The 23,788-nt window shown below is 43.0% G+C and overlaps 1 protein-coding gene across 4 annotated transcripts in view; it reads left to right on the top strand.

Moving 5' to 3' along the window:
• Window positions 1-23,788, top strand: part of LOC124615930 (3-hydroxy-3-methylglutaryl-coenzyme A reductase) — a 391,620-nt gene that overhangs the window by 289,572 nt on the left and 78,260 nt on the right. For all 4 annotated transcript variants that reach the window (XM_047144117.1, XM_047144113.1, XM_047144116.1 and 1 more), the window contains one exon: window positions 7,701-7,815. In XM_047144117.1, the coding sequence (XP_047000073.1) occupies window positions 7,701-7,815 (115 nt within the window). The remainder of the gene's footprint in view (window positions 1-7,700; window positions 7,816-23,788) is intronic.

The following is a 23,788-nucleotide window of genomic DNA, read 5'->3' as shown; positions in this document are numbered from 1 at the left end:
GAATGGACTGGGTCCTCTGAATGATAGACTGCTTAGAAACCATTGGCAGCGATTCACAGACTTGGACGTTCTCAAACAATGATGGCGATTCTATGGATGACAATGCGTCATGTCACCGGGCCACAATTGTTCGTGATTGGTTTGAAAAATATTCTGGACATTTCGAGCTATTGATTTGGCCACCCAGATCGCCCGACATGAAACCCATCAAACATATATTGGACGTAATCCAGAGGTCAATTCGTGCACAAAATCCTGCACCACTCTCGCAGTTATGGGCGTCGGCTGCAGAGGCAGCGTGGCTCAGTATTTCTACAAAGGACTTTCAACGACTTGTTGAGTCCATGCCACGTCGAGTTGCTGCACTACGCCGAGCGAAAGATGTCCAACACGATACTAGGAGGTATGCCTTGATTTTTGTGACGTCAGTGTTTGAGTTACCCGTTGGAGAGGAGCAGTGGGTGCAGTGGACGTTCCCTTGTAAACGACCATCGTGCGGCAGGGGAGATGCAGTTTGCAGCTAAAGCTTACTGATCGTGTGAACAGACTGTGGCATTTCGACCAGTAATTCAACCAATTTACTGTAGACGTTCAAAGTCAATAGTTTCTCGCCAGGATACCGAAAAAAAATCGCTTAAACAACAGATCAACCAACGCAAAGCAAGATCGACCACGTATTGGCTGAAGGAAATTTCATAAAACAAATATTTATGTAAATAGAAATACATTTTTATTATAACACGTTTTTACTATGGTTGTGCTAACAGTAGTCAGCAGTAATTTTAGACCTCTCAATATTTATTTTTTAAAGAAACCAAGTACATAACTGTAATGTACAGATTTTTCTCTCCACTTTTCAACGTAGTCCCTATTTCTTTGCACACATTTTCCGCATCGTTCTGCAAGTTTGAAGGTACCTTTACTATAGAACTCCGTTCGAGCTGCACGAAGACACTGACTCGTAGTGTTGGTCTTGCATCTGTTCCTTTCCTGAACTAGGAATATGGTAGGCGGAAGTGCCAAGTCGCGGCTGTAGGGAGGATGTGCAAGAGTTTCCCACCCAAATGTTCTGATCTGCTCCATTTTGCCACAGTGGTCTTCTTTCCAGATGCTTATCGCGCAGTGCCGAACAGAGGCTACAAAATATCTGGATATAAAACTTACTGGCAGATTAAAGCTATGTGCCGGACCGAGACTCCATCTCGGTACCTTTGCCTTTCGCAGGCAAGTGCACTACGGACTGAGATACCCAACCACGACTCACGAGCCGTCCTCACAGCTTCAATTCTGCCAGTACTTCGTCTCGGTCCGGCACACAGTGTTCACATGCCAGGAAGTTTAATATCAGCGCACACTCTGCTGCAGAGTGAAAATTTCATTCTGGTATCTGGATATAGTGGGCAGCATTTATGGTTTGTAGGAGTTCAAGAAAATTAACCGCAATGCAAGCCTGTGCATTCCAGAAGGCGCTACTCACAAACTTTCCAGTGGATAGTTCAATCTTCGCTTTCTTCTTCCATGGCGAATCCAAATGGTGCCATTCCATACTCTGGCGTTTCGTTTCAGGCTCGTGATGATGGAACCAGCTATCATCGCTTGTCACCGTACTCGTAAAAAAATCATCACCTTCATTTTGAAATCTCTCAGCAGATTTTGGCTAATAGTTCTTCTCTGAAGTATGTGGTCTTCGTTCAATAAACGTGGGACCCAACGGGCACAAACTTTTCGATAACCTAAGCTTTGAATCGTTTCTTGCACTGCACTGAGTCCTACTGCAAGCTTAGCAGAAATTTCGTTCCCTGTGACACGCCTGTCTTCGCTAAGAACTCACCAACTCTTTTCTATTTCCTTGTTGCGTTTCGTGGAGACTGTTCGCGGGTGACCAGTACCAAGTTCGTAGCGGGTACTCGTTTTCCCATCTTTGAAATGCTTCACCACCACCTAAAACTGCTTTCATCCATGCATAAGTCTGCATATGCTTATTGAAGTCTGAGGTGAATTTCAGCAGCAGGTTTTTTCCCCGTTAACAAGGAATTCAATGACAGCATGCTGTTGAAACGAAACATCGATGGCCTCCTTTTTGGAGGTACTGCCTGTGCTCAAGCGATAGACGTTAATGCCGTCCAACTATGGAAACATGTGCTGGAAAGTCTGCAGGTTACGATCCTCCACTCGTTTTTGGTACTTTGTTGGAATTTAAATTCAGTAGGACTCTAGTATATCGGAATAAAAAGTATAAAACAATTTCTCCAAGCCCCATATAGACTCCTAACGTTCACGCGAATTTTTAATAGCTATGAAAATAATTCTCAGATTTATAGTGAAAAACATTGAGCGCATGCAATATAGAATAGTTAGGAGGCCAACTGTTCGTGTGCCAATTACGTATTGTATGCGAACCTGATTACAGATTTTCGGAACTACAGTATATGTATCTGGGGGTGAGGCGAAATTATTTAGTCTGATACAAAAACGGGGTATATTAAAAAGTTATTTTTCTTCGAGTAATTATTTTCTGCTTTTTAGTCTTATGTACGAGAAATATGTCGATAGTTTTCAAACATCTTGATAACATTAAAACATGCAGTAAATTTCAGGTTTATTTCAATTTATATTGACCTGAGTCAAACAGTATATTGCTTACTCCTACGAATGTCTCACGACGAAACCATGGAGGTTATTAAAGCGATCTGAGCGTACACGGAGGCTTACCAGCAATTGTTCTTGCCGCCAACATTTCGCGACTTGAACAGGAAAAGTGGTAAAAGCATTGGTGCACGAAGTACCCTCCACCACCACACACCAGACAAGAAAACGAATTAATATTGCATTGTAACCCAGTTCTGACCTGTGTTGAAAGTTTCAAGTCTTTTGTTCTTTGGGAAGTTAGTTTAAAATCAATAGCAAAATTTGTACAGAACAGAGAGACAAGAAAGCGACCTAATAACAACGTGTTAATAAAGGATAAAAAATGTAGTGCATCACAACGTACCTTATTGCGATACGAACAATGTAAAGTAAAGAACAATGTGTTGCATGGAAATTGTCAGTCCCATGACAATCTTTTGGCAATATTATATGTGAATAAAATTTGCTTCTCTCTGTAGCCTCGAATCCGGCAAAGATTCGCAATTGCTAAATATGTGTGGGATGTATGCCCCAATCTCCTTCTGCCCCTCCTCTCTCTATCCATATCCTCCTCCCCTTCCCTTTGTCCATCTCCTCCTGCTCCTCCCCCTATATGTGACCATCACCTTACCCCCGTCCCCTTGTACATCTCTTATCCCACGCTCTCTCTATCCAACTCCTCCTCCTCCTCCTCAACTCTCTGTCCATATCCTCTTTCCCATTCATGATATCCATCTCCTCCCCTCTTCTCTGTCCATCTCCTCCTCCTCCCTCTCTCTAACGTTATTTATTGTTACGACTAACAGAACTCTGATTGGGAATAGAAATGGAAATGAATGAGTAAATCGTTTGGCATCATTAGTACACGGGGTATGAGAGAGGCCTTTCCAACCGCTGGATCTATAGAGATAGTAGCTTTAATGAAAGTATTTCGTATGGTTTTAAACTACGAAGAGGTAGAATAATAAAGCTAGCCGTAAACACAACTTTCCTGTTAAAAAATGACTGCAAACTACGTGATTATGGCGGTTGCTAAGGTCATCAGTCCCAAAGTATACACACGAGTTAACATAAATTATCCTAAGTACAAACACACACACCCATGCCCGAGGGAGGACTCGAAATTTCAAAGCATTGCATTGTTGCCAGATATTGGTCGTTTTTCCGAAATCGACAGATACATCCGCGGCGTAATTGGATCATATCTGAACGCCAAACGTTTAGTTCGAATACTCAAGTTTGGCAGTTTCTTTTGTTGACGTTACATATTATTTTGTGCGTAAGCTCCAGCTGAGCGAGTCCAACTTCACTGTAGCCGTTGTTCCGGGTACAGGAATCGCGCTTGACAAATTCTTTTTCGATTTGCCTCCATAAGCTGGCTGCGCTCTTCATCGGTCTCACGTGTTGCGCGTACGCCGACCGATATTTCGACATCTAACTCATGGCTTTTTTTTTTTCGAAAGAAACGAACCACGACCTGACGTCAATTGAGCCAGCCGGAGTGGCCAAGCGGTTCTAGGCGCTACAGCCGGGAGCCGCGCGACCGCTACGGTCGCAGGTTCGAATCATGCCTCGGGCATGAATGTGTGTGATGTCCGTAGGTTACTTAGGTTTAAGTAGTTCTAAGTTCTAGGGGACTGATGACCTCAGAAGTTAAGTCCCATAATACTCAGAGCCATTAGAACCATTTTGAACATCAAATCAGTCTTGGCAATACATCAGAGATACTACCACCGATAACACACTGAAGTGAACATACAGTGTAAGCTTTCACGACTGGTACTGACATCACTTAAAACTTCCGGGCTAATAGGCTATAGTCGATGTATAAAACTTTCTCCCAACGTTTCCTCTCCGACTGCGCGAGACATCTTCAGAGGTGAAGTGGCGAACTGCAACCAGAACTCGACGGAGCGTGTAGAGGGCTCCACAGTCCATCACGTGACGTCGGCTACGAGATTATTCTGCTAGTGCCAACATTTTCGATTGAAAGTAATCGATCGTCATTCTTACATTGCAATGTTCACATCTAGTATTTTTTCCTCGTTTCCGTTAAAATTACTACGGTATTTATAAATTTCAATAGCTTCTCTATACATACGGGTATGATAATGCAATGTTTTCGATATAACACTCGTCTCAGCGAATTTTATTTCATCACCACCCTCTTGGTGAAGACGTTCCGCTATTGCCGATTTATCCGTTAGTCCCAGATGGCAATTCCTCTTGTTTTCAACCAGGCGGGTGTTAGCACTTCTTTTTGTGGTACCCATATAAACCCCTCCACAACTACAAGGAATTTTATATACACCCGTTGTAGTCAAAGAATGTCGTATATCTTTTGCGGATCTTAAACATTCTTTTATCTTCCTGATGAGTCTGAAGGTACACTATAGTTGCTCGACACTTTCCCAATGCGATCTGTAATCCTTCTGATGAACGGAAGGAAAAGTTTCCCTTTGGGGGGCCCACGTTCCTCGTCGATCTTGATTCTCGCCCTAGGATGAAATGGTCGCTCTATCTCCTTGTTAGAATAACAATTATAACCATTCTTCTTGAATGTCGACCATAGTTATTCAACCTCGTCTTTTACATAAGTCGGTTCAGAAATTTTGTACGTCCTGGCCACCGAGGTTTTACTCACCTTTTTTTCGTCTCGGGCGGTGGTTAGAATCTTTGTGCAGGTCAGTATGCGTTACTTTTCTTTAAAGCCTACGGCTCAGCGGCACGTCCCCTCTCCTGATAACAGACACACCCAAGAAATTTAGTTGGTCATTATTCTCCGTCTCCGTAGTAAATTGTATTTTTGAATTGATGCTCTTGAGATATATCACGAGGACATCAAATTCCACTGTACCATGTGCTATGAACTTACGGCAGTGAGACATAGGCCTTCTAATGTGAAAACCACTCAGAATCTGAGGGTTATGCATCAGCAATAGTGTGTTGCATTTTGGGTATTGCTGGGAGAGACAAGAAAACCAACAAACGGAGCAGTGAATAGATTGTAAAGGAAGACATAATTGTGAGTATAATGAAAATGGAATAGAAGTTGTCGGACTTGTGATCTGCTGAATGGGCTGTAGATGGATCGAGGAACATTTGACGTTAATACCTGAGCTTTCTGGGGTCGCGGCTCGTGACGTCACGCCATGAAGTGGCTGCCACTAGATGTTAGTCACCGGGTTATTCTTTTCCAGACTTGCGAAAATGACTGCAATGTATGTGAGTTAATGCCCTTATTGTTACGCACTCTGTATGTGTTTGCACTTTGGTCAGACGACAGCTTGTATTGATTTTACGTCTGTGAGCGTATATATGAGGTTCTATGTGAGAAGAGGTTTATTTTACGTATATTTATGGAATTTGAAAGTCCGTGTACAGACATCAGTTTCCTACAACACTGCAACAAAATTTTAAAAGGGAAAACTTGAAACATTTTGCTCCAAAAATGAAATGATTTTCGGCGGCTGTTAAGTACAACACGGAAGTGCAGCAGTTTCCTGTAGCTGAATGAGTAACATCGAAGTCTTGTAATGGAAGATTACCGAGTTCAAGCCCCCTTTACAGCAAATTATTTTTATTTATATTCTACATTTTTTCAAGTGGAAAATATAATAAACAAATATTGAATCGTAATTTTCTAATGGAAACATCATCATTTTATTTTCAATTACAGGTCACATGAAACAAAATAAAATTCATTGCAAACATGTGAAATGACTTACATACGTCAGATACAATCCACAGTGAATTTCCATTCTGCAGCGTAGTGTGCACTGAAATGAAACTTCCTCGCATATTAAAACCAGACTAATCTGCCAGGAAGTTTCATCAATAATAGTGATGCATCTCGTATGCTCGTTTTTCCAAGGAGCGAAGAAAGAAGGAATTAGTAGGCATTAGGAGTCAATAGAGGCGAGAGAATACCCAGGAAAAGATGCATTTGTAGGTGACCAGCAGAGCTTTCTGCAAATAGAGTCCAGCCTTTTGAACTTTTATTTGAATCTAAAAGTTGTTGACTACTGTCAGGGATACCTATAAAGATATTTGCGTTTTCACTTTTGCTCACAGTGCCCCTCAAATTTTTACACGACTATATTATTTTTTTTCTCTAAACATAATTCGTTCCACCAAGTATGGAAACGTACTGATTTTTTGATGGACTACATTTCTATAAAATTTTGTGCATACGACCGCCGGACTTCATGGAGGCTCTTGCTGGTAGCGTAAAATTTCAGTTTTGCTTTTATCACGATCCAGAACACTAGGCTTTGTTTCGGTATTACCGCCGACTGTTGGCGAGGATAAATTGTAAGCATATATTCTTTTTTTTAACTTGTCAAGCAGATGTGTTTCCAGTTTGTCTTTGAATTTAACTTCACTGTCAATTAAATTCTTTATATGACTGGGTAGAATGTGAAATGTTTTCGCAATTATAAGTGATGGATGGTATTTATATATCAATGTTGCTGTTGTTTTCCAAACGTGAGTGATTGTTGACAGGACAATTCGTTAGAGGGTAACAGTACTGTGAGACTTTTCAATGCGCCCAACTTTTTTAAGAGTTATCTGCGCCGAACTTTTTAGAGTTATCTACAAGAGGTTTTAGATTGAAGAACGCCACACATTATCGTTATTGCACACTTCTGTGAAACACACGTTTTTTCATCAGTGACACGTTACCTCTGAATATGATGTCATAAGACATTATTTAATGAAAATTGCAAAAGTGAGTCGACTGCCTGACATTCTCATCTCCAAAATCAGATACCATCCGTAATGCAGATGTTCACAGTTTATGGGCTTAAGAAGAAATGTAACGCGTGGCTTCTGGTTTAGGTTCTTATCAACACAATCGCCTAAAAATATAGAATATTCAGATTCATTTATTGATTTACATACTGATGTACAGAACGCGTTGTATGCGGTACCCGGATTATTTTGTATATTTAGTGTAATCGCTATTGTTTAAAATAAACTTGAGGGTGGCTCGTTTTTATCTAGGGTAGTCTTCCGAGATGGACCATTTCCTGTGCTTTATCTGCGTCTATCGTACTTTTGTATTGCAGGAGTACAGCGCAGCCGCCGACATGATCATGATGACGGTGATCCGCTGCGTCGCCGTCCTATACTGCTACTACCAGTTCTGCAGGCTCCACAAGCTCGGTTCCAAGTACATTCTCGGTGAGTACGGACACCGGGCATGCAAATGGAAATCGCTTTAATACCGTCCTTGGCAGCGTTTGTTGGCTCGCGAGCTTTTGTCCTTGTTTCTTCCTGTTTGTGTGATTACTCCCTGTACGATTCGTGTAGAATGCATTGTGTCCTTCTTTGTCCATAAATTAACGTCACTGTCGTGTTGACTATAATTATTATTCTGTCAGACAACAACCTTGCCTCTCCCAAATTGTGGAACTTAGCCACCTTCGCCTCGACCGCTGTAGTAAATAAATTACAAATTATTACGGAACCTCAGTGTCAGAGCTATTTTCGGAGACGTAGCTCTTGTTATACAATAGTTGGCGAAGTAAAGATTAGATAATGGCAGTATGGCAATACTGAAAGGTAACGTTAATTAATTCTGTGTGTTCTACCAGACTCAACGTCATTAATAGTACCCTGTAGGCTCTGACGAAAGAGAGACATAATGCACAGAATAAATGTTCATTCTTGTTCACCAAAATCGGCAGCAATAATTTTACTTCGCCACGGTAGCTTATCAACATTTTTAACTTCTAAGAAACTGTCTTGTGGTTGAAGTTAATTTTTTGGTTCTTGTTACCTTTCAAATATTTCGTAATTCAAATAAGGTCGTGCCTGGATCAAACACAGTTCTGTTCTTCAACACCCATACGTACTTGGGTGTAGTTTCATCATCGCCAGTGGATTTATTTTATTTTCTGAATATCGCATTGTTGTTTGCTAATGACGGAAAGCTACACAAACAACATGTGATTAAGAAAATAAAATCAACTTACGGACGATGGTAAAACTTCACTGAAAAATGTTTGGATGGTAAGAAGAAATTTGTGTTGGTTCAAGGCAGAACTCTATTTCCATGATTGTATTAAGAAATCGCTTGTGCTTAGTGGTTCTCTCATCTTCCTTGTGACATTTAATGTACTATCATTACAAGACAAATAGTGCTGATTTCCCTGTACTTGTATCTGGTTTTATTGGTTAATTAATTTCGTTGAAAAATTATTCCCAAATAAGTCACTGAGTTTGTACTTGGTCTACATGATTTTTGCGCGCGTAACTGTTTGGTGACAGATATCGTAAACAGTACGAAGGATAAAGAAGCTCATCTAGATAAATAGTATAGGTTTTTTGTTACCATTTTTTTCTGTTGCTGCATCAGAATGAACAACAAAGATGCTGAAGGATTTCTGTTCTAGCAGATATGTAGAGTCGCGACAAATGTGACCATAAAAACAAAACGACTTGTTGTTACACGCCAAAAGATTCGTCAGTTGTTTGTTTCCTGAATATTGGGAACAAATAAGTCACACATTGATTTCCATTATATTGACAATGTTGAGAACGGAGTGCAATGAAGGCTAGTTTCAAGCATTTTATCATGTTGTGTATTCTGTATAAACAGCAATAAAAGCATTTACCTGTGTTAACGCAGTAAGCTTCCCCTTCGTTATGTTTTGTAGGCGGAACATCGTGTACACAGACGGGAGCAGTTGTACACACAGAGCGGAGATATTGCTGTTTACGTGAGTCATCCTTCACGTTCGTAGAGCCTCGCGCGTTTCTGTGTAATTTTGCTCACGTGTCGCCACCATTTGGGTTTCTGGAGCGCGACCTCTATAAAAACTTAAAATTCTGCACGCGCGTTACTCTGTACAGAGTCATGGACTGTTTCATGTATGCAGCTATAATTCACCCTCATGGGCGATGCCGCCACAGCGATTGCACAAAACGATGACGATCAGGTAATGCTCGAGAAACTTAATAGTTCATACGTAGATCCCTGGGTCTGTCAGCGTCATTTTTCTCTTTACAGGCTTGAAATGCATTTCGAAATTCGCAAAAACAAGGTGATTCCAACCATTCCCTTACCTATAAAATCTAGAAAATCAAGTGAGAATTTTATCCAGAAGAAGCTTACAGAGACACTGAAGTGCTTAATATGAAGTTGTTGTTGACTGCTGGCCGGTATGACCGAGCGGCTCTAGGCGCTACAGTCTGGAACCGATGGACCGCTACGGCCGCAGGTTCGAATCCTGCCTTGGGCATGGGTGTGTGTGATGTCCTTAGGTTAGTTAGGTTTAAGTAGTTCTGAGTTCTAGGGGACTGATGACCTCAGAAGTTAAGTCCCATAGTGCTCAGAGCCATTTTTGTTGTTGACTGATGTCTTTAAGATTTATACATGCAGGCTGAGGCGAGAAATGAAAATTTGTACCAAGGCCGGGATTCGAACCCATGTCTCTTGCCCACTAGGGAGATGCACTAACAACTACGCCACCCTGGCACAGTGGCTTCACACAACTTCACGCCTCAGCCCACTTTGCACTAGGGTAGTCCGTGCATCTGTGCAAAGCCGCTGTTGTGTAGTGGTTAGTGCATCTCCCTACTGAGCAGGAGACATCGGTTCGAATTCCGGCCTTGGTACAAATTCTCATTTCTAGCGTCAGCCTGCATATAAACATCATAGATGTATGCGGCTTGAAGAGGTCTCTGGAATCATATAGTTTCATCGATGTACCAGGCACAGAGGACCACATAACGCATGTCGACCGCCTTGTCATCCAATGCGATATGGCTTCGTTTGGATGCGATATATAGGGGCATGGGATAAGCACACCGCTCTCCGAGCCATTCACGGCTTTCCAGGCCTCGGAGCCGCTAATTCTGATGCAAGTAGCCTCTCAGTTGACGTCACGAGGCTCAGTGCACTCCGCTCCAGCCCTCTCAACAAATCCCTGACAGTACTGGGAATTGAAGCCGTGTCCTCCACATGACAGTCAGAGACGCTGACCGCTCAGCTACTGAGACGGACTACGTGTTGAAGTACCATCTCGCTGAAGCGAATCTGTGCACCGTGTTAAAACTGTGTGCTAGATTGGGGCTCGAACTCGGGTCTTCGCCTTTCACCGCCGGTACTTTCCAAACGGGCTGACCAGACACGTCGTCCAGAGTGACTCAGCCGGCCATTGCCTCATTCCCATTCTTCTTCGCAAGAAACTTTCCAGGCACCAGTGCGGGAGCAGCAGCTCTGATGAAAGGGTGGGGCGGAGGCTCGCTCGATCGCAGTATAGAGCTCGGTTTCAAATTTACCTTTTCTACTTTGTAGTGGCGTGTTCGCGTAAATACATTGGTGAGCACTGAACTTCAGAATCGGTGGTCTGGCTGCGGTACACACGCTCAGCTTGCAAGATTTCTTTCGCGATGACGTGCTGTTAGTAACGAAACTGGATGTCGAATTAGAGGATGATATAAAGATATAAAATGTAAAACCCAATTCTGCTGCACACTAGGCGGTAGGTATAAAATGTACAGTGTATTAAAAGAGCTGTTGCCGCAAAAGAAGGAAAGGCGACTTCAGTGATTAAGAAATTGATGTGATAGGCAAATACAATAAGATAGTAATACGAACCTAATCAGAAAACTGGGAAAGGGAAGTCTCACAGAAAGTCAGTCAGGAAAACGTCAAATGACGATTCCAGTTACAAAGGGAACTATTAATATTGGCCACTAGCAAAGATACGGTAGCTAGAATTGCAAATCAAAAGCCATTTCGAAGTGAAAGATTGAAGTAGGTAACATGGAGTAGCTTTACTACGTTGGATCAATTTTGTTTCATGATGGCACAGTGATACTTCCAAATTATTTGAGAAGCGATATACGAAAAATTGAACCGTATTCTGTCTATCGGAGCTAGATATTACATGTTTTCGTGCACACAAAAAGCAGTTGTTGGAAACGCTGATCACCTGAGTATGTAACTGTTGTGTCTACGGTAACATGTAATACAGTAATGCAGCAGCTACGTGAGAAATCCCTGGCCATTTTTGAATTTTAAGCTCTTACTTAAATCTGTGCATCACCCTTTCCTCAGGAGAGTGAAACGATGTCACTGCTAAGACAAGAGTAGGATACATGCCTAAACATTTTGTTCTGAAAGGCATTCGCATTATCTGTGACTGAATTTGCAACAAACTAAGAATATACTGCAGAACTTTAATTGAATATATTAACAGCGTTCTACTTTTTTCTTGTTAAGTTTCTTTGGTACATTCTCCCGTTAAATTTTAAGGGGCCGGCCGGAGTGGCCGAGCGGTTAAAGGCGCTACAGTCTGGAACCGCACGACCGCCACGGTCGCAGGTTCGAATCCTGCCTCGGGTTTGGATGTTTGTGATGTCCTTAGGTTAGTTAGGTTTAAGTAGTTCTAAGTTCTAGGGGACTTATGACCACAGCAGTTGAGTCCCATACTGCTCAGAGCCATTTGAACCATTTTTTAAATTTTAAGGATTTATATTCTGTGCAAATTACTTGCTCTGCCAGAATACACCGAGCCTTCACCCCGATCATATCACGAATTGTTGGTCAATTACAATATTCAACCTACACCCTCTCGCTCCAGTAAAGAACTCAGTTATTATTGCATTTAGAACTCTATTTCCTATCGTCTGTCAAATCGTATGGAGTCCCCTTCTTTTCGCTGCAGACATCCGTTAACAAATGAGAATAAAGTCGTGTTCGATATGTGTCTGTTAATCGCGTGTGCCGGCCGCGGTGGTCTCGTGGTTCTAGGCGCTCAGTCCGGAACTGCGCGACTGCTACTGTCGCAGGTTCGAATCCTGCCTCGGGCATGGATGTGTGTGTTGTCTTTAGGTTAGTTAGGTTTAAGTAGTTCTAAGTTCTAGGGGACTAATGACCACCGATGTTAAGTCCCATAGTGCTCAGAGCCATTTGAACCATTTTTTTTGTTAATCGCGTGAACTTAGTTTTGTGTATTATCATTATGCACTAGGTATTTTGACGCTCTAAAAAAAGAACTATTTTCTGTAAAGTATTATTTGTTGTATACTCTCTGTGTCGTTGTACGACCTTCTTCTATAGGTTAACGCGCAGCGCGCTACTTTGCACTAGGCAGACTAACAACCGTTGGTCTGGTACACCGGCCAGCGTGTGTATGGTTTATAGGCGGTTTGCCATGCTCGTTTAGGCAATCTTCGCATCAAAGAACACGACAGGCGAACACGTAAAATACAATACATGGACAACATAGTTTACTCGATTCACAGACAGATGGCGCACATATCTCTGCTGTTGGTTAGCAGACGGCTGTGACGACGGGAAGGGCGTGCGGCTACGAAGTTAAAACAAAAGTAAATTTACCAAATCTTGAAAACCGCGGACCCTTAAGCTGTCCTGCTCACTGGAAGCGAAAACGCACGTGAGCGAGGATCTAGTGACGCGATAGCGTCGAATTTCACGTTGCACTACACTGCGAAGCGTGAAATGAAGTATTTGACATGACAGATTTTTACCTCCTGGAGGGGAACATGGTCACTGAGATGCATCATCGGTTTTACGTCACAAGCAAAACTTATGAGCCGCCATGCACAATGATGATCTATCAAAAGCGCTTCATTTTGATACAATTTGCTATAGTTAAATTTGTAGATGCAACCTTTACACAGTACATACCATATGATGAGACGCAGCCAGTCCCGTCGAAGCTGTACAGTAATTGATAGCATTCTGTACAGCAAAGAGAGACGAAGTAGTGTAGCGTCGAACTCCCTCCAAGTTTTCTTCCGCCATTTGTTTTCTGAAAGATTCTGAGTCTTTCTTATTGATTTAATACAAGTATTATCTGCCACAGTCGATGTTGTTTCTATACACAATGTATTTGCTGCAATTCTTGTGGCATAGGCAACGACTGGATTGTTTCCGCAGTGGGCAGGAATGTTAACGCGAATGCCAGTCTGTTAGAAAGTTAACACAAGTTACAAACTGTAAGGTTTTGCTATTATGAAAGTCAGTGTAAAATATATGTTCATATCTTTTAGTTTTATGCACTGCCTCATGTTTATATATTGCTGGTAAATATATTTTTCGTGATGGTGTACAGCTTTGAAAAAAAGCTGCTCTTTCATTCGAATGAAATTACGAAACGAATTCCTACCCTGAAATCTGTAAAATGAAGTACCCAACTTCAGAGTGTTGGTACATCGAGAAAATGGATATTTTGCATGCGCAAACCGACATTAGACATTATGTTTGAACTATATTCAATTTAAAACCGAAAACCAAATAGAGATTCGATTGAGTTAACAAATAACTTCTACTAGTACGAGGGTTGCCCAGAAAGCAATGCACCGCATTTTTTTTTCTTCAACAGTTCTGTAGTGAACATAATGAGAATTACACACACGAAAGAATGGTGTTTTTTCTACACACCCAATTTTTCCACGCAATCTTCATCCCGTTCTATGGCCTTCCTCCGCCGCGAAACAAGGGCATGTACGCGCTGTCGGTAACAATACTTGTCCTGGTGGCGGAGCCAGTGCTTCATTGTATGAATCACCTCATCGTCGTCCTCAAAATGTCGTCCACGAATGGCATCCTTTAATGGCCCAAACAAGTGGAAGTCCGAGGATGCTAGGTCAGGGCTTGTCAGGTGTGACAACCGTGGATGGTCTCCCCGACCGCTGCAAATCGTGGATCTCCGCCGAACCTCCTTCTGATGACCTCACCCTTCGTCCCCAGCGACCAACTGTACTTCTGTCGACAGCAGATGCTCCATAGACTTTGCACAAGTGTTTGTGAATATTCCCTACGGTTTTTTTCTCTGCAGTGAGAGAGTCAATGGCGGCACGTTGCTTGTAACGTACATCACCCACAGACGCCATTTAGAAACTGTCCTGCAGCTACGCCATCTGTCGGAAGTGATGGAAACTTGGTGCGCTCACTCAGGAGACTTCAGATAATATATACATAACGTTTTGCGATCGTAGCATTGTTTTCAGCTGAGAAAAATATGTGATGCGTTGCTTTCTGGGCAACACACGTATATATCTCAGACCGTTGTACAGGGTTATGTAACGATGCGGAGCAGTTTCCACGTGATGTAGCAGGCCGTTTCATAGCGTACACCAACCACGGTGGATATCGTATGGCGTGCTTCGTGTGAGGAAGGCTTTACGACGTTGTAAACGGTAGGACAGAGAGACGCTCTCTGTGTGCAGAATGAATCTCGACTTTACAGCGAAGTGTGTACTAACTTGAAATTTGCTGGCAGATTAAAACTATTTGGCGGACCGGGACTCGATCTTGGGTCTTTTACCTTCCTCTGGCAAGTGATCTGCCGACTCAGTTATCCAACCGCGACTGTCGATCCGCCCACACTGGCGGGGGAGGCGTTAAGTCGTGCTTGGGCAGCGGAAGGGCACTTGCCGGTGAAAGGCAGATTCCAGGTTCGAGTCCCGGTCCGTCACACGGGTTTACTCCCTGTGATTCGAGGCTTTGACATATTTGTTAAAATGCTACAGCCTTTTGACAGACAACACGATTGCTGCTCCATAAGAGCAGTAGCTTGTTGTTAGCGAATATCGAAGTTGTTAAAATGCTCTCAGAACGTCCCTACAATAGGGATGGCGGTTATCGCTGAAACAACTGGTTTTTGATTATTTCGGTTTTTTCATCGACAGTGTAACCGGACTGTTAAAACCGCTCGAAGTAACTAGTTTCGGTTTTTTTGTTCCTATTAGTTCCCGCATTAACAGTAGAAACCAAACAAAGAATGAAAAATTTGACTCTCTCAATTTCGAGATACATAGAATCAAAACATTAAATTAAATAGGCAAATAATAATAATAATAATAATAATAATAAAACATAGTCCGCCCAGCGTTCGCAGCTTTTCTCGAATAGTGATAAGTGGTTGACTGCTACAAAAAATCATCAGTATTCTCGTATTGACTCCAATTTTTGATGTGTGCTAAAATATAACGTTATAACCACGGATGATACCACTATTTGGACATTACGAATAGACGCGCTAAAGGATGAAAACTATGGTTGAAGTACTTATTTTTTGTGCTAAGAGCTAAAGGCTGATAAAGGCGTGTTGTGTAGACACATACAGCAGATTAGTTGCTTTCAATTTTTATTGTAAAGTATAAATTAATTGTTAAGTTTTCTCCTTATGTTATGTCGGAAGTATGTTGTGGCATCTCCTGTTTCTAACTTTTTAAAGCAAATGAAGCATTGTACTTCATTGATACCGCACTTCGTAAAATATTTCCAGAGTTGGCATGGCGCCGTTCTGTAATAAAACTGACGACCGACGACAGTGAGAAACCGCCATGTAGACCACACTGTATGTACACGCGTACCATCTGAGAGGTAACAGGTACATTATCGTCTCTCTGCAATACTGCACGAATTCTTACGCCATGCATTTGTCGCCCGTTTCTGTTGGCATTGTTACTAAAGTAGCACTGATCGCTTTTCCACATTTTTTAATGATAACGCTATATATCGAAGCAATGCAACTCTTACGAATAAAATTACTCGTTCTAAAAAACAAGTTTACTTAAAACCGAAACATTTTGTTGCTGCTGCTATGGCTAATTGATATTTCTGTTTTTTTACCGATTATTAGTAAAAATTAAAAGCATCTGTTATAACCGAGACAGAAAAATACCAGTTATTCAGAACTAAAATACCGGTATCTGTTTCAAACGGTCGGTTTTTCCAATTCCTATCCTACAAGTGAATGCAACTCACAGACTGACAGCTCACGAGTAGTGGTCATCTGTGGGCAGCAGTTCCTGCAACGTGGGGCACATGTGTGCGGAGCGAGACGAACCAGCTGGCGGGCAAACAGCCGCCCGCTGCGGCCGCGCCTCCCAAACAAACGCTGTGTGCCGCGGAGACAGCTCCCGGATGCGGATTTTCCCCAGCGCGGCCCGCGGAAAGCCGCGTCGCCAGAGGGTTAGCCGCTTTGTATAGACGCAGTGGCATCGTGATCCGCCAGTTATCACCAGAGCTTGTTTTAGCGTTTACGAACCGCGTGAAGTAAGCCAGATTCCGCTAACAATGCGAAATGTTGTGGTCAACACACTAGTCGCCAAGGCCTGTTACACACGGGTGCTTTATGCGCAAGTCTTCTCCTCTCTTTAGATTTGAGCGTTGGCTTACAAACGCAAACAGCTCTCGATGTTCTGCATGTGCATCCCCAGAATTGCTCTAAGTAGTCCTTGCATAGTGTCAAACCTTGCTAAAGTTTACCGACGTTGATGATACTTGTGTATATTTGTGCACAGTGGATACCTCTTTGCTTAGTGTACGTAGGACTCAGGTCTCGAGTAAAGGTTTTTTTTCTTTTTGTTTTTTTTTTCCTGTTTCGACCATTCGTTTGAATATTGTAACGTTCTCCCCATTTTCTTCCTAGCGTTATCTCGCTGAGAACTGTCTGTACCTCACGAGGCACTACGTAACGTGGATCAGGCAGTTGTTTTTGTGCTCGGATCCCAGATTCTAATCAAGAGGCTGAAATGTTGCGCACACTGCATGTCAGCGAATATTGTAAATCATGTTGTAAACGTAGTCTTCCTTCGGGTTTCCGGCATTCCGAAGCATAAAGTTCGAAAACTGCTTGTGAAAAGAAATTTATTGCCCCTTTTTGGCCAGCAAGGAGAGGTGAGGTGACAGAATACTGTTTCTGTTCGCAGACTCTACGTATGCCAATGTTTGAAGTTAAATTCGAATCCTCTTTCCACCTAAGACCTAAACTTTTTTACAGTACTAAAATTTTTGTGAGGATCTTTGTATACGACAATCAGTATTCCAAAAAATAGGTTTTGTAAAAAAATGTTCAAATGTGTGTGAAATCTTACGGGACTTAACTGCTAAGGTCATCAGTCCCTAAGCTTACACACTACTTAACCTAAATTATCCTAAGGACAAACACACACACCCATGCCCGATGGAGGACTGGAACCTCCGCCGGGATCAGCCGCACAGTCCATGACTGCAGCGCCCTAGACCGCTCCGCTAATCCCGCGCGGCTACGTTTTGTAAAAGAATTTTTTTTTTCTGTTTTGCGCCGTTCTGGCGCTTCTATCATTAGACCTAGCTCTACAACAATATTATGAAATTAACTAAACAAACACTGTTTTTTGCCTTGTTTCACAGATTTTATTATTGTTATTGCACAACGTAGGTTTCGATTTACAAGCCTATGTTCAACTGCATTACTGATTCCAAAGTTGATAAAGCAAAGATAAACGTGATGTTAAAGTAGATATAGTCATCTCAACTTCTTAATGTATCGATCCTTGGCTTAATGTAAAATTACTCCAATGACCATTTTTGACCAATTCCATATGGAATTACACAATGTGTAATATTTAATTTGTCAAAAATCGTCACTGAAGTAATTTTACATTAAGTTAAGGTTCGATACACTAAGAAGTTTACGTGACAATCTTTGCCTCAACATTATGTTTATCCGTGCATTATCATCTTTGAAATCAGTAATGTACTTGAAAATAGGCGTATAACCTGAAACCTAGGTTGTGCAGTAACAATAATAAAATCTCATCAAGACCCCACAGTTGATTCAATTAAAACGATATTATCAAATCTTTGTATAAATAGTTCTGCATCCTCTTTTAGTTCAGTTGCTACGTTTTTATTTCCCAGGGCCCTTGTTGTTATTGTTTAACGATTTAGAGGCCTTTCTTCTATTGTAATCGCCTTTTTTACGGTCTTGTAAATTTTCCTCACCTCGTCGTTCAGCTCTTCTGTCTTTTTCTGTGCTCAACTGTTTGTCGAGGTATCCTTTCCTTAATTTAAAGAGGTTTCTGTATTTCCTATTACGTATATCTTCATCTCTCTGATAGATTAAAATGTTAATTCTGTTACCTAGGACTTTGAAATATCGTATCACTCTCCGCGCGCAATCTTCGTTATAAACAGTTCCTATTTCTGACCTTGTATCATTTTCTTTTAGTGCGGTTTGCAAGCTATTCTTTCTTCTTCCCTGCAGCACCACTATACTCCTTTTTTTTCTTGACAATACGTTTGGTTCTATTTCCTGTACTTCCATCAGCGGACTTCGAATTCCAAAAGGCATATAAGAGGACATGGTGAAATGTAATGGCTCCTAATTTTTATTCTGTTCTCAGTTTCGGTTGAGGTATCATATGTCATGCATATTAGTCTGTCAGCTTTCCCGCTGCGCTGACACAAGTTGCAGCCTTGTGCCGCTAGAGGGTTCCGAATGGTAGCGTGTAACATGGCAGTGTGTAACGGAGTTACGTCGGTGCGTGACAAACAGCTTACTGTAATCGAGTTTGTAACTGCGGAAAACGTACCTCGAATTGAAGTCTGTAGAAGCATGAGAGCTGTGTACGTTGATGAGTGTATCTACATCAGTAATGTGGGGCCCTGCGTTGTTCGTGCTCATAATGAAGGACGGCGGTGCTAGCCTCAACGTGCGTGGCAGAGCTCGGAGTGGACGACTGCTTACGGCAACCGACGAGACGATGAACTCATCAGAGTGTTCTGGGATGTTCAAGGTATGGTGCGTATGGAATTAATGCCTGAAGGCACCACCATAATCTCTGCAAGGTACTGCGAAAAACTGACGATTAATTCGTCCACACATGGATCACCCTCTTCTTCATCATCACAATGCTAGACCAAACACGAGCGCTGCGACATCTGCAACAATTCGACGCGTCGAGGTCATTGTCATCAATCATTTTCCGCACAGTCCCGACGTGGCCCCATCCGATTTTCATCTATTTCCAAAACTTCGGTCGTGGTTCAGTCAACAAAGTCAGACCTCCAGCTGTGACGGTATCTCTCGTCGGGAGAATTGGGTTCGCCGCTAAGGTGACTATGTTGAGAAATAAATATGTAGGCATGAGGAATAATGATGTAGAATGTTAGTTGTGTTTGTTTAATTTAAAAAGCTTTAAGATTGTTCGCATAAGCCATTCGAAAGCATTACTTTTCAGCACGCCCTCGTAGGATAACACAAAATTTATCAAAAATAAATAATCTTTGAGCGTGCGAAATCGTGACATTGCAAGACACGAGTCTAAATTTTTACTTCTGTCACTTGGCCTGAAGATAAGAGACAAATTTCCTTGTTCTTAAAATGAACTAATGCGGAGGTTATTAAGTTTAAAGAATAAGAGGTAGTATCGTTTATTAATTAATTAATGGGTATGATTACGGAATTCTGACACTTTATTTCCGACGGTTCCTAGCTCCATTCAGGTTGTCCTCAGATACCTGTAGCACGAAAGGATACAGATGTGGGGCTTATACAGAGTTGTGACGTGAATGGAAGCCGAGTCTGACTGTGGTAGAAACGTTTAGTACGCCGATACGAAGTCAGTGATATATTAAAGCAGTGTACGTAACCAAGACTCGAATACTTGTCAGGGCCGTGCATACATCTCTCTGTCCGACACAGATCTTTCTCTTGTAACCGTGTATTTCCTGTTATCCTTAATTCCTTGAAGGCTTTCTCGCTATACTGTAGAGTGGTAGGAAAGTTTTCCTGGAGAATGACCTGAATGCATCGTGGAGTTGATTTCACTTAACAAGTGATACGCTTTCTGATGGTTCGTTTGAAAGAGTACTGCGGGCGAAAGGCAGTAGCAGTAGTTGTTGTTTCTAGTTCCACCGGGCACACAGTTTTGTTCTGTGGATAGTGGTTGGTCGTGAGAAATATGTTAGAGGGTTGCAAGTTAAAGAACATAAAACACCATGGCCTTACTGAACGCGCCCCCAGCGTTGTGACTATCGTCCCCCGTAGCTTGGAGCTTGCCGCACGGAAAGTATAGTATGCTTTTCTGAACAGATGGAACTGTTCGCTGGCAACAGTGAAGCGCTAGTTACAACGTACGATGACTTCCAAGGGCGCCTGAGGCAAACGGAGAGCTGTCGAAGCGAAGAGCTCACACGATTTCGTGTTTTACGACAGCGACGAGTTTCTACGAATAGCTCTACATAAGACTGTCAAAAGTGACGCAGTGAGTAAGTGATTATGCAGAAGCATGACTTGCAGGATCAAGTGAGGGAGTTTACGAGACGAATGACTGTATCAACCGATCACATATATCAGATAACAAATGCTAATCGTGGTTTAAAAAGCCGCGCGGGATTAGCCGATCGGTCGGGGGCGCTGCAGTCATGGACTGTGCGGCTGGTCCCGGCGGAGATTCGATTCCTCCCTCGGGCATGGGTGTGTGTGTGTTTGTCCTTAGGGTAATTTAAGTTAAGTAGTGTGTAAGCTTAGGGACTGATGACCTTAGCAGTTAAGTCCCATAAGATTTCACACACATTTGAACATTTTTTGTGGTTTACAAAACAGTTTTGGGAACAGTGTCTAGTACATTGTTCAACGCAAGATAGAGTAATAACGGTGGGGGCTGAAAATACTGAAAAACGTTCTAATGACGGACAACTATCTGCTAGAGACGGAATGCCTGAAACTTGTGAAACAGTTGAAAGACATGGTGTTGTCTCTGAAGACCATGACATTTCTCAAGCATGAAACGTTTGTTTGCTGAGTTATTGCTGTATATAGTGTGAATGCGAAATTCATCTACAAAATTTCAGAGGTTTTTCGGGAATATTTTCTGAATATTTAGGCCTAGGGGACCTTTGGTGTCTGGTGGCTCGTTACAGAGTACAGTAATCGCATTTTTTTAAATTTAGTACATTCATTTATTTTCATGTCTGTTTTGTACTGAAAGTATCTCCACAACAGTGCAAAAGTCAGTGGTGTGTGCTGTACGACTTGTTTGCAAACAAACTTGTTCCTTTCACTCACAGTAGTTGCTGTTCGCAACAGTAATGCCCAAGTTATTTTTCGTCCTGAAGTGTGCATTCGGTACTGCTCGGGTCTGTCTCGGCTTTGTTTTTCCAGCAGTATTAGTTGTATGTTAACAGGCATGCGGTATGGAGACGTCATTGCTGCAAGAGTTGGTCAGTATTGACCCCGTGTATTGGGTCACTGAATTCAATGCAACCAAGAGCTGCACAATGACGCTGTGTTGAGTTGGCCCCGCAGGAAAGGTAACCACATCTGCATCGCGTGCGAGAAACCAGCGATTACATATTACAAACATTTTTCGTTGTTGCGAAGGTTTTTAAAAGAAACAAAGGTAATTGAGGCGTGAAGATGAATAAATCGCCATTACCGTACTCCTCTATCAGAGGCCTCCGGAGATCTCGTGTCCCTTGTAGCAATATATCCCGTAAATTGTCAGAAATTTTATCGGTGGGATTCGCGTCGACCCTGTATAACTTTATCCTTGGGTGATATCTTTATTGCCTTAAGATGTTCCTGTTTGTTATACGTCTGTGTCTTTCCTGAAGGAGGAGGAAAATATCGAGTGTGACTTGTTTAGTTACTGCTGGGTTTTCGGTTTGCGAATGGAATCTCTCTCTCTCTCACTCACTCACTCACTCACACACACACACACACACACACACACACACACACACACACACACACACACACGCACGCACGCACTGCGAAGCAAATCACGTCACAGCCTGCCAGCAGCGAACATGCTAATTTTGCGCCGCCTGCGAGTGGACTGGAGGAGGCATTGTTATTCTAACTGATGCATGTAGGCAAGATTCAAATGGCTCTAAGCACTATGGGACTTAACATCTTAGGTCATACTCAGTCCCCTAGACTTTGCGATACTTAAACCTAACTAAACTAAGGACACCACACGGCCGGCCGGAGTGGCCGTGCGGTTCTAGGCGCTACAGTCTGGAGCCGAGCGACCGCTACGGTCGCAGGTTCGAATCCTGCCTCGGGCATGGATGTGTGTGATGTCCTTAGGTTAGTTAGGTTTAATTAGTTCTAAGTTCTAGGCGACTGATGACCTCAGAAGTTAAGTCGCATAGTGCTCAGAGCCATTTGACACCACACACATCCATGCCCGAGGGAGGATTCGAATCTGCGACCGTAGCACCAGCGCGGCTCCGGACTGAAGCGCCTAGAACCGCTCGGCCACAACGGCATATTCTGATGAAACTCTCGAATATCACAACAAGCATCGTAATTTGAATCGGACATTTTACCATCAAACAACTTGGCGCAGACCTTCCACCGTGTGACAGCTTCGGCCTGCGGGCTAGCCGTAGCAGCAGTCACGTGCGCAGGCACGCAAACTCACGGTGAAAGTTGGTCGGTGTGACAAGGGCTTTAATGATGACGCCGATGTCATTGTGAAATTTGATCCTCGAGATTGAAACAAAATGCAGCAAATACTTTCTGTGCACACGTATTGTGGCACGCGCAGAGTCCTGCGGACGCAGGTAATGGCGTTATCCCTTCTTCGCCTCGTTGAGTCGACGTAATTTACGTATGGGAAAGCAGCGGTGTCACGGCGCAAGGTTGTGTCAGCATGCCCGGGGAGACCGTGAACGGCGCCTCGGAGCAGCGCGCGCCCCTGCGGGCTAGCGTGCCTGGCGCGTCGCTCACTCTCGCCGCGCAGGTAGCAGCCGCGTCGCTGGGCGTAGGAACTTTCTCCGCTGCGACCACTTTCGCTGGAGAAACCCCGCCAGCGGCCGCGGTCGCGTCATCCTGCCCGCTTCCTCACGGCCGGCGCGGTTCCGGCGACCAGTCCAGCCGCCGCGTCACGGGTCACCGCGGTGACCCGCCGGACCGGTGAAGGAACGTGCGCGCCGAGGCTGCCAGTAAATCCACCACTGTAAACAAAGCCGTGCGGCTTGTTTTGCTCGCTCCTCGGTGGTACAACACAGGGACAATAGTGATATCTACATCTACATCGATACTCTGCAAATCACATTCAAATGCCTGGCAGAGGGTTCATCGAACCACCTTCACAATTCTCTATTATTCCAATCTCGTATAGGGCGCGGGAAGAATGAACACCTATATCTTTCCGTACGAGTTCTGATTTCCCTTATTTTATCTTGGTAATCGTTCCTCCATATGTAAGTCGGTCTCAACAAAATATTTTCGCATTCGGAGGACAAAGTTGGTGATTGGAATTTTGTGAGGAGATTCCATCGCAACGAAAAACGCCTTTCTTTTAATGATGTCCATCCCAAATCCTGTATCATTTCTGTTACTCTCTCTCACACATTTCTCAATAATACAAAACGTGCTGCCCTTCTTTG

The sequence above is a fragment of the Schistocerca americana genome, chromosome 5, assembly GCF_021461395.2.
Source record: "Schistocerca americana isolate TAMUIC-IGC-003095 chromosome 5, iqSchAmer2.1, whole genome shotgun sequence".
Classification (NCBI taxonomy): Eukaryota; Metazoa; Arthropoda; class Insecta; order Orthoptera; family Acrididae; genus Schistocerca; species Schistocerca americana.
Note: the sequence above shows the minus strand (reverse complement) of the source record. Positions and strands in the feature narration are given on the sequence as shown.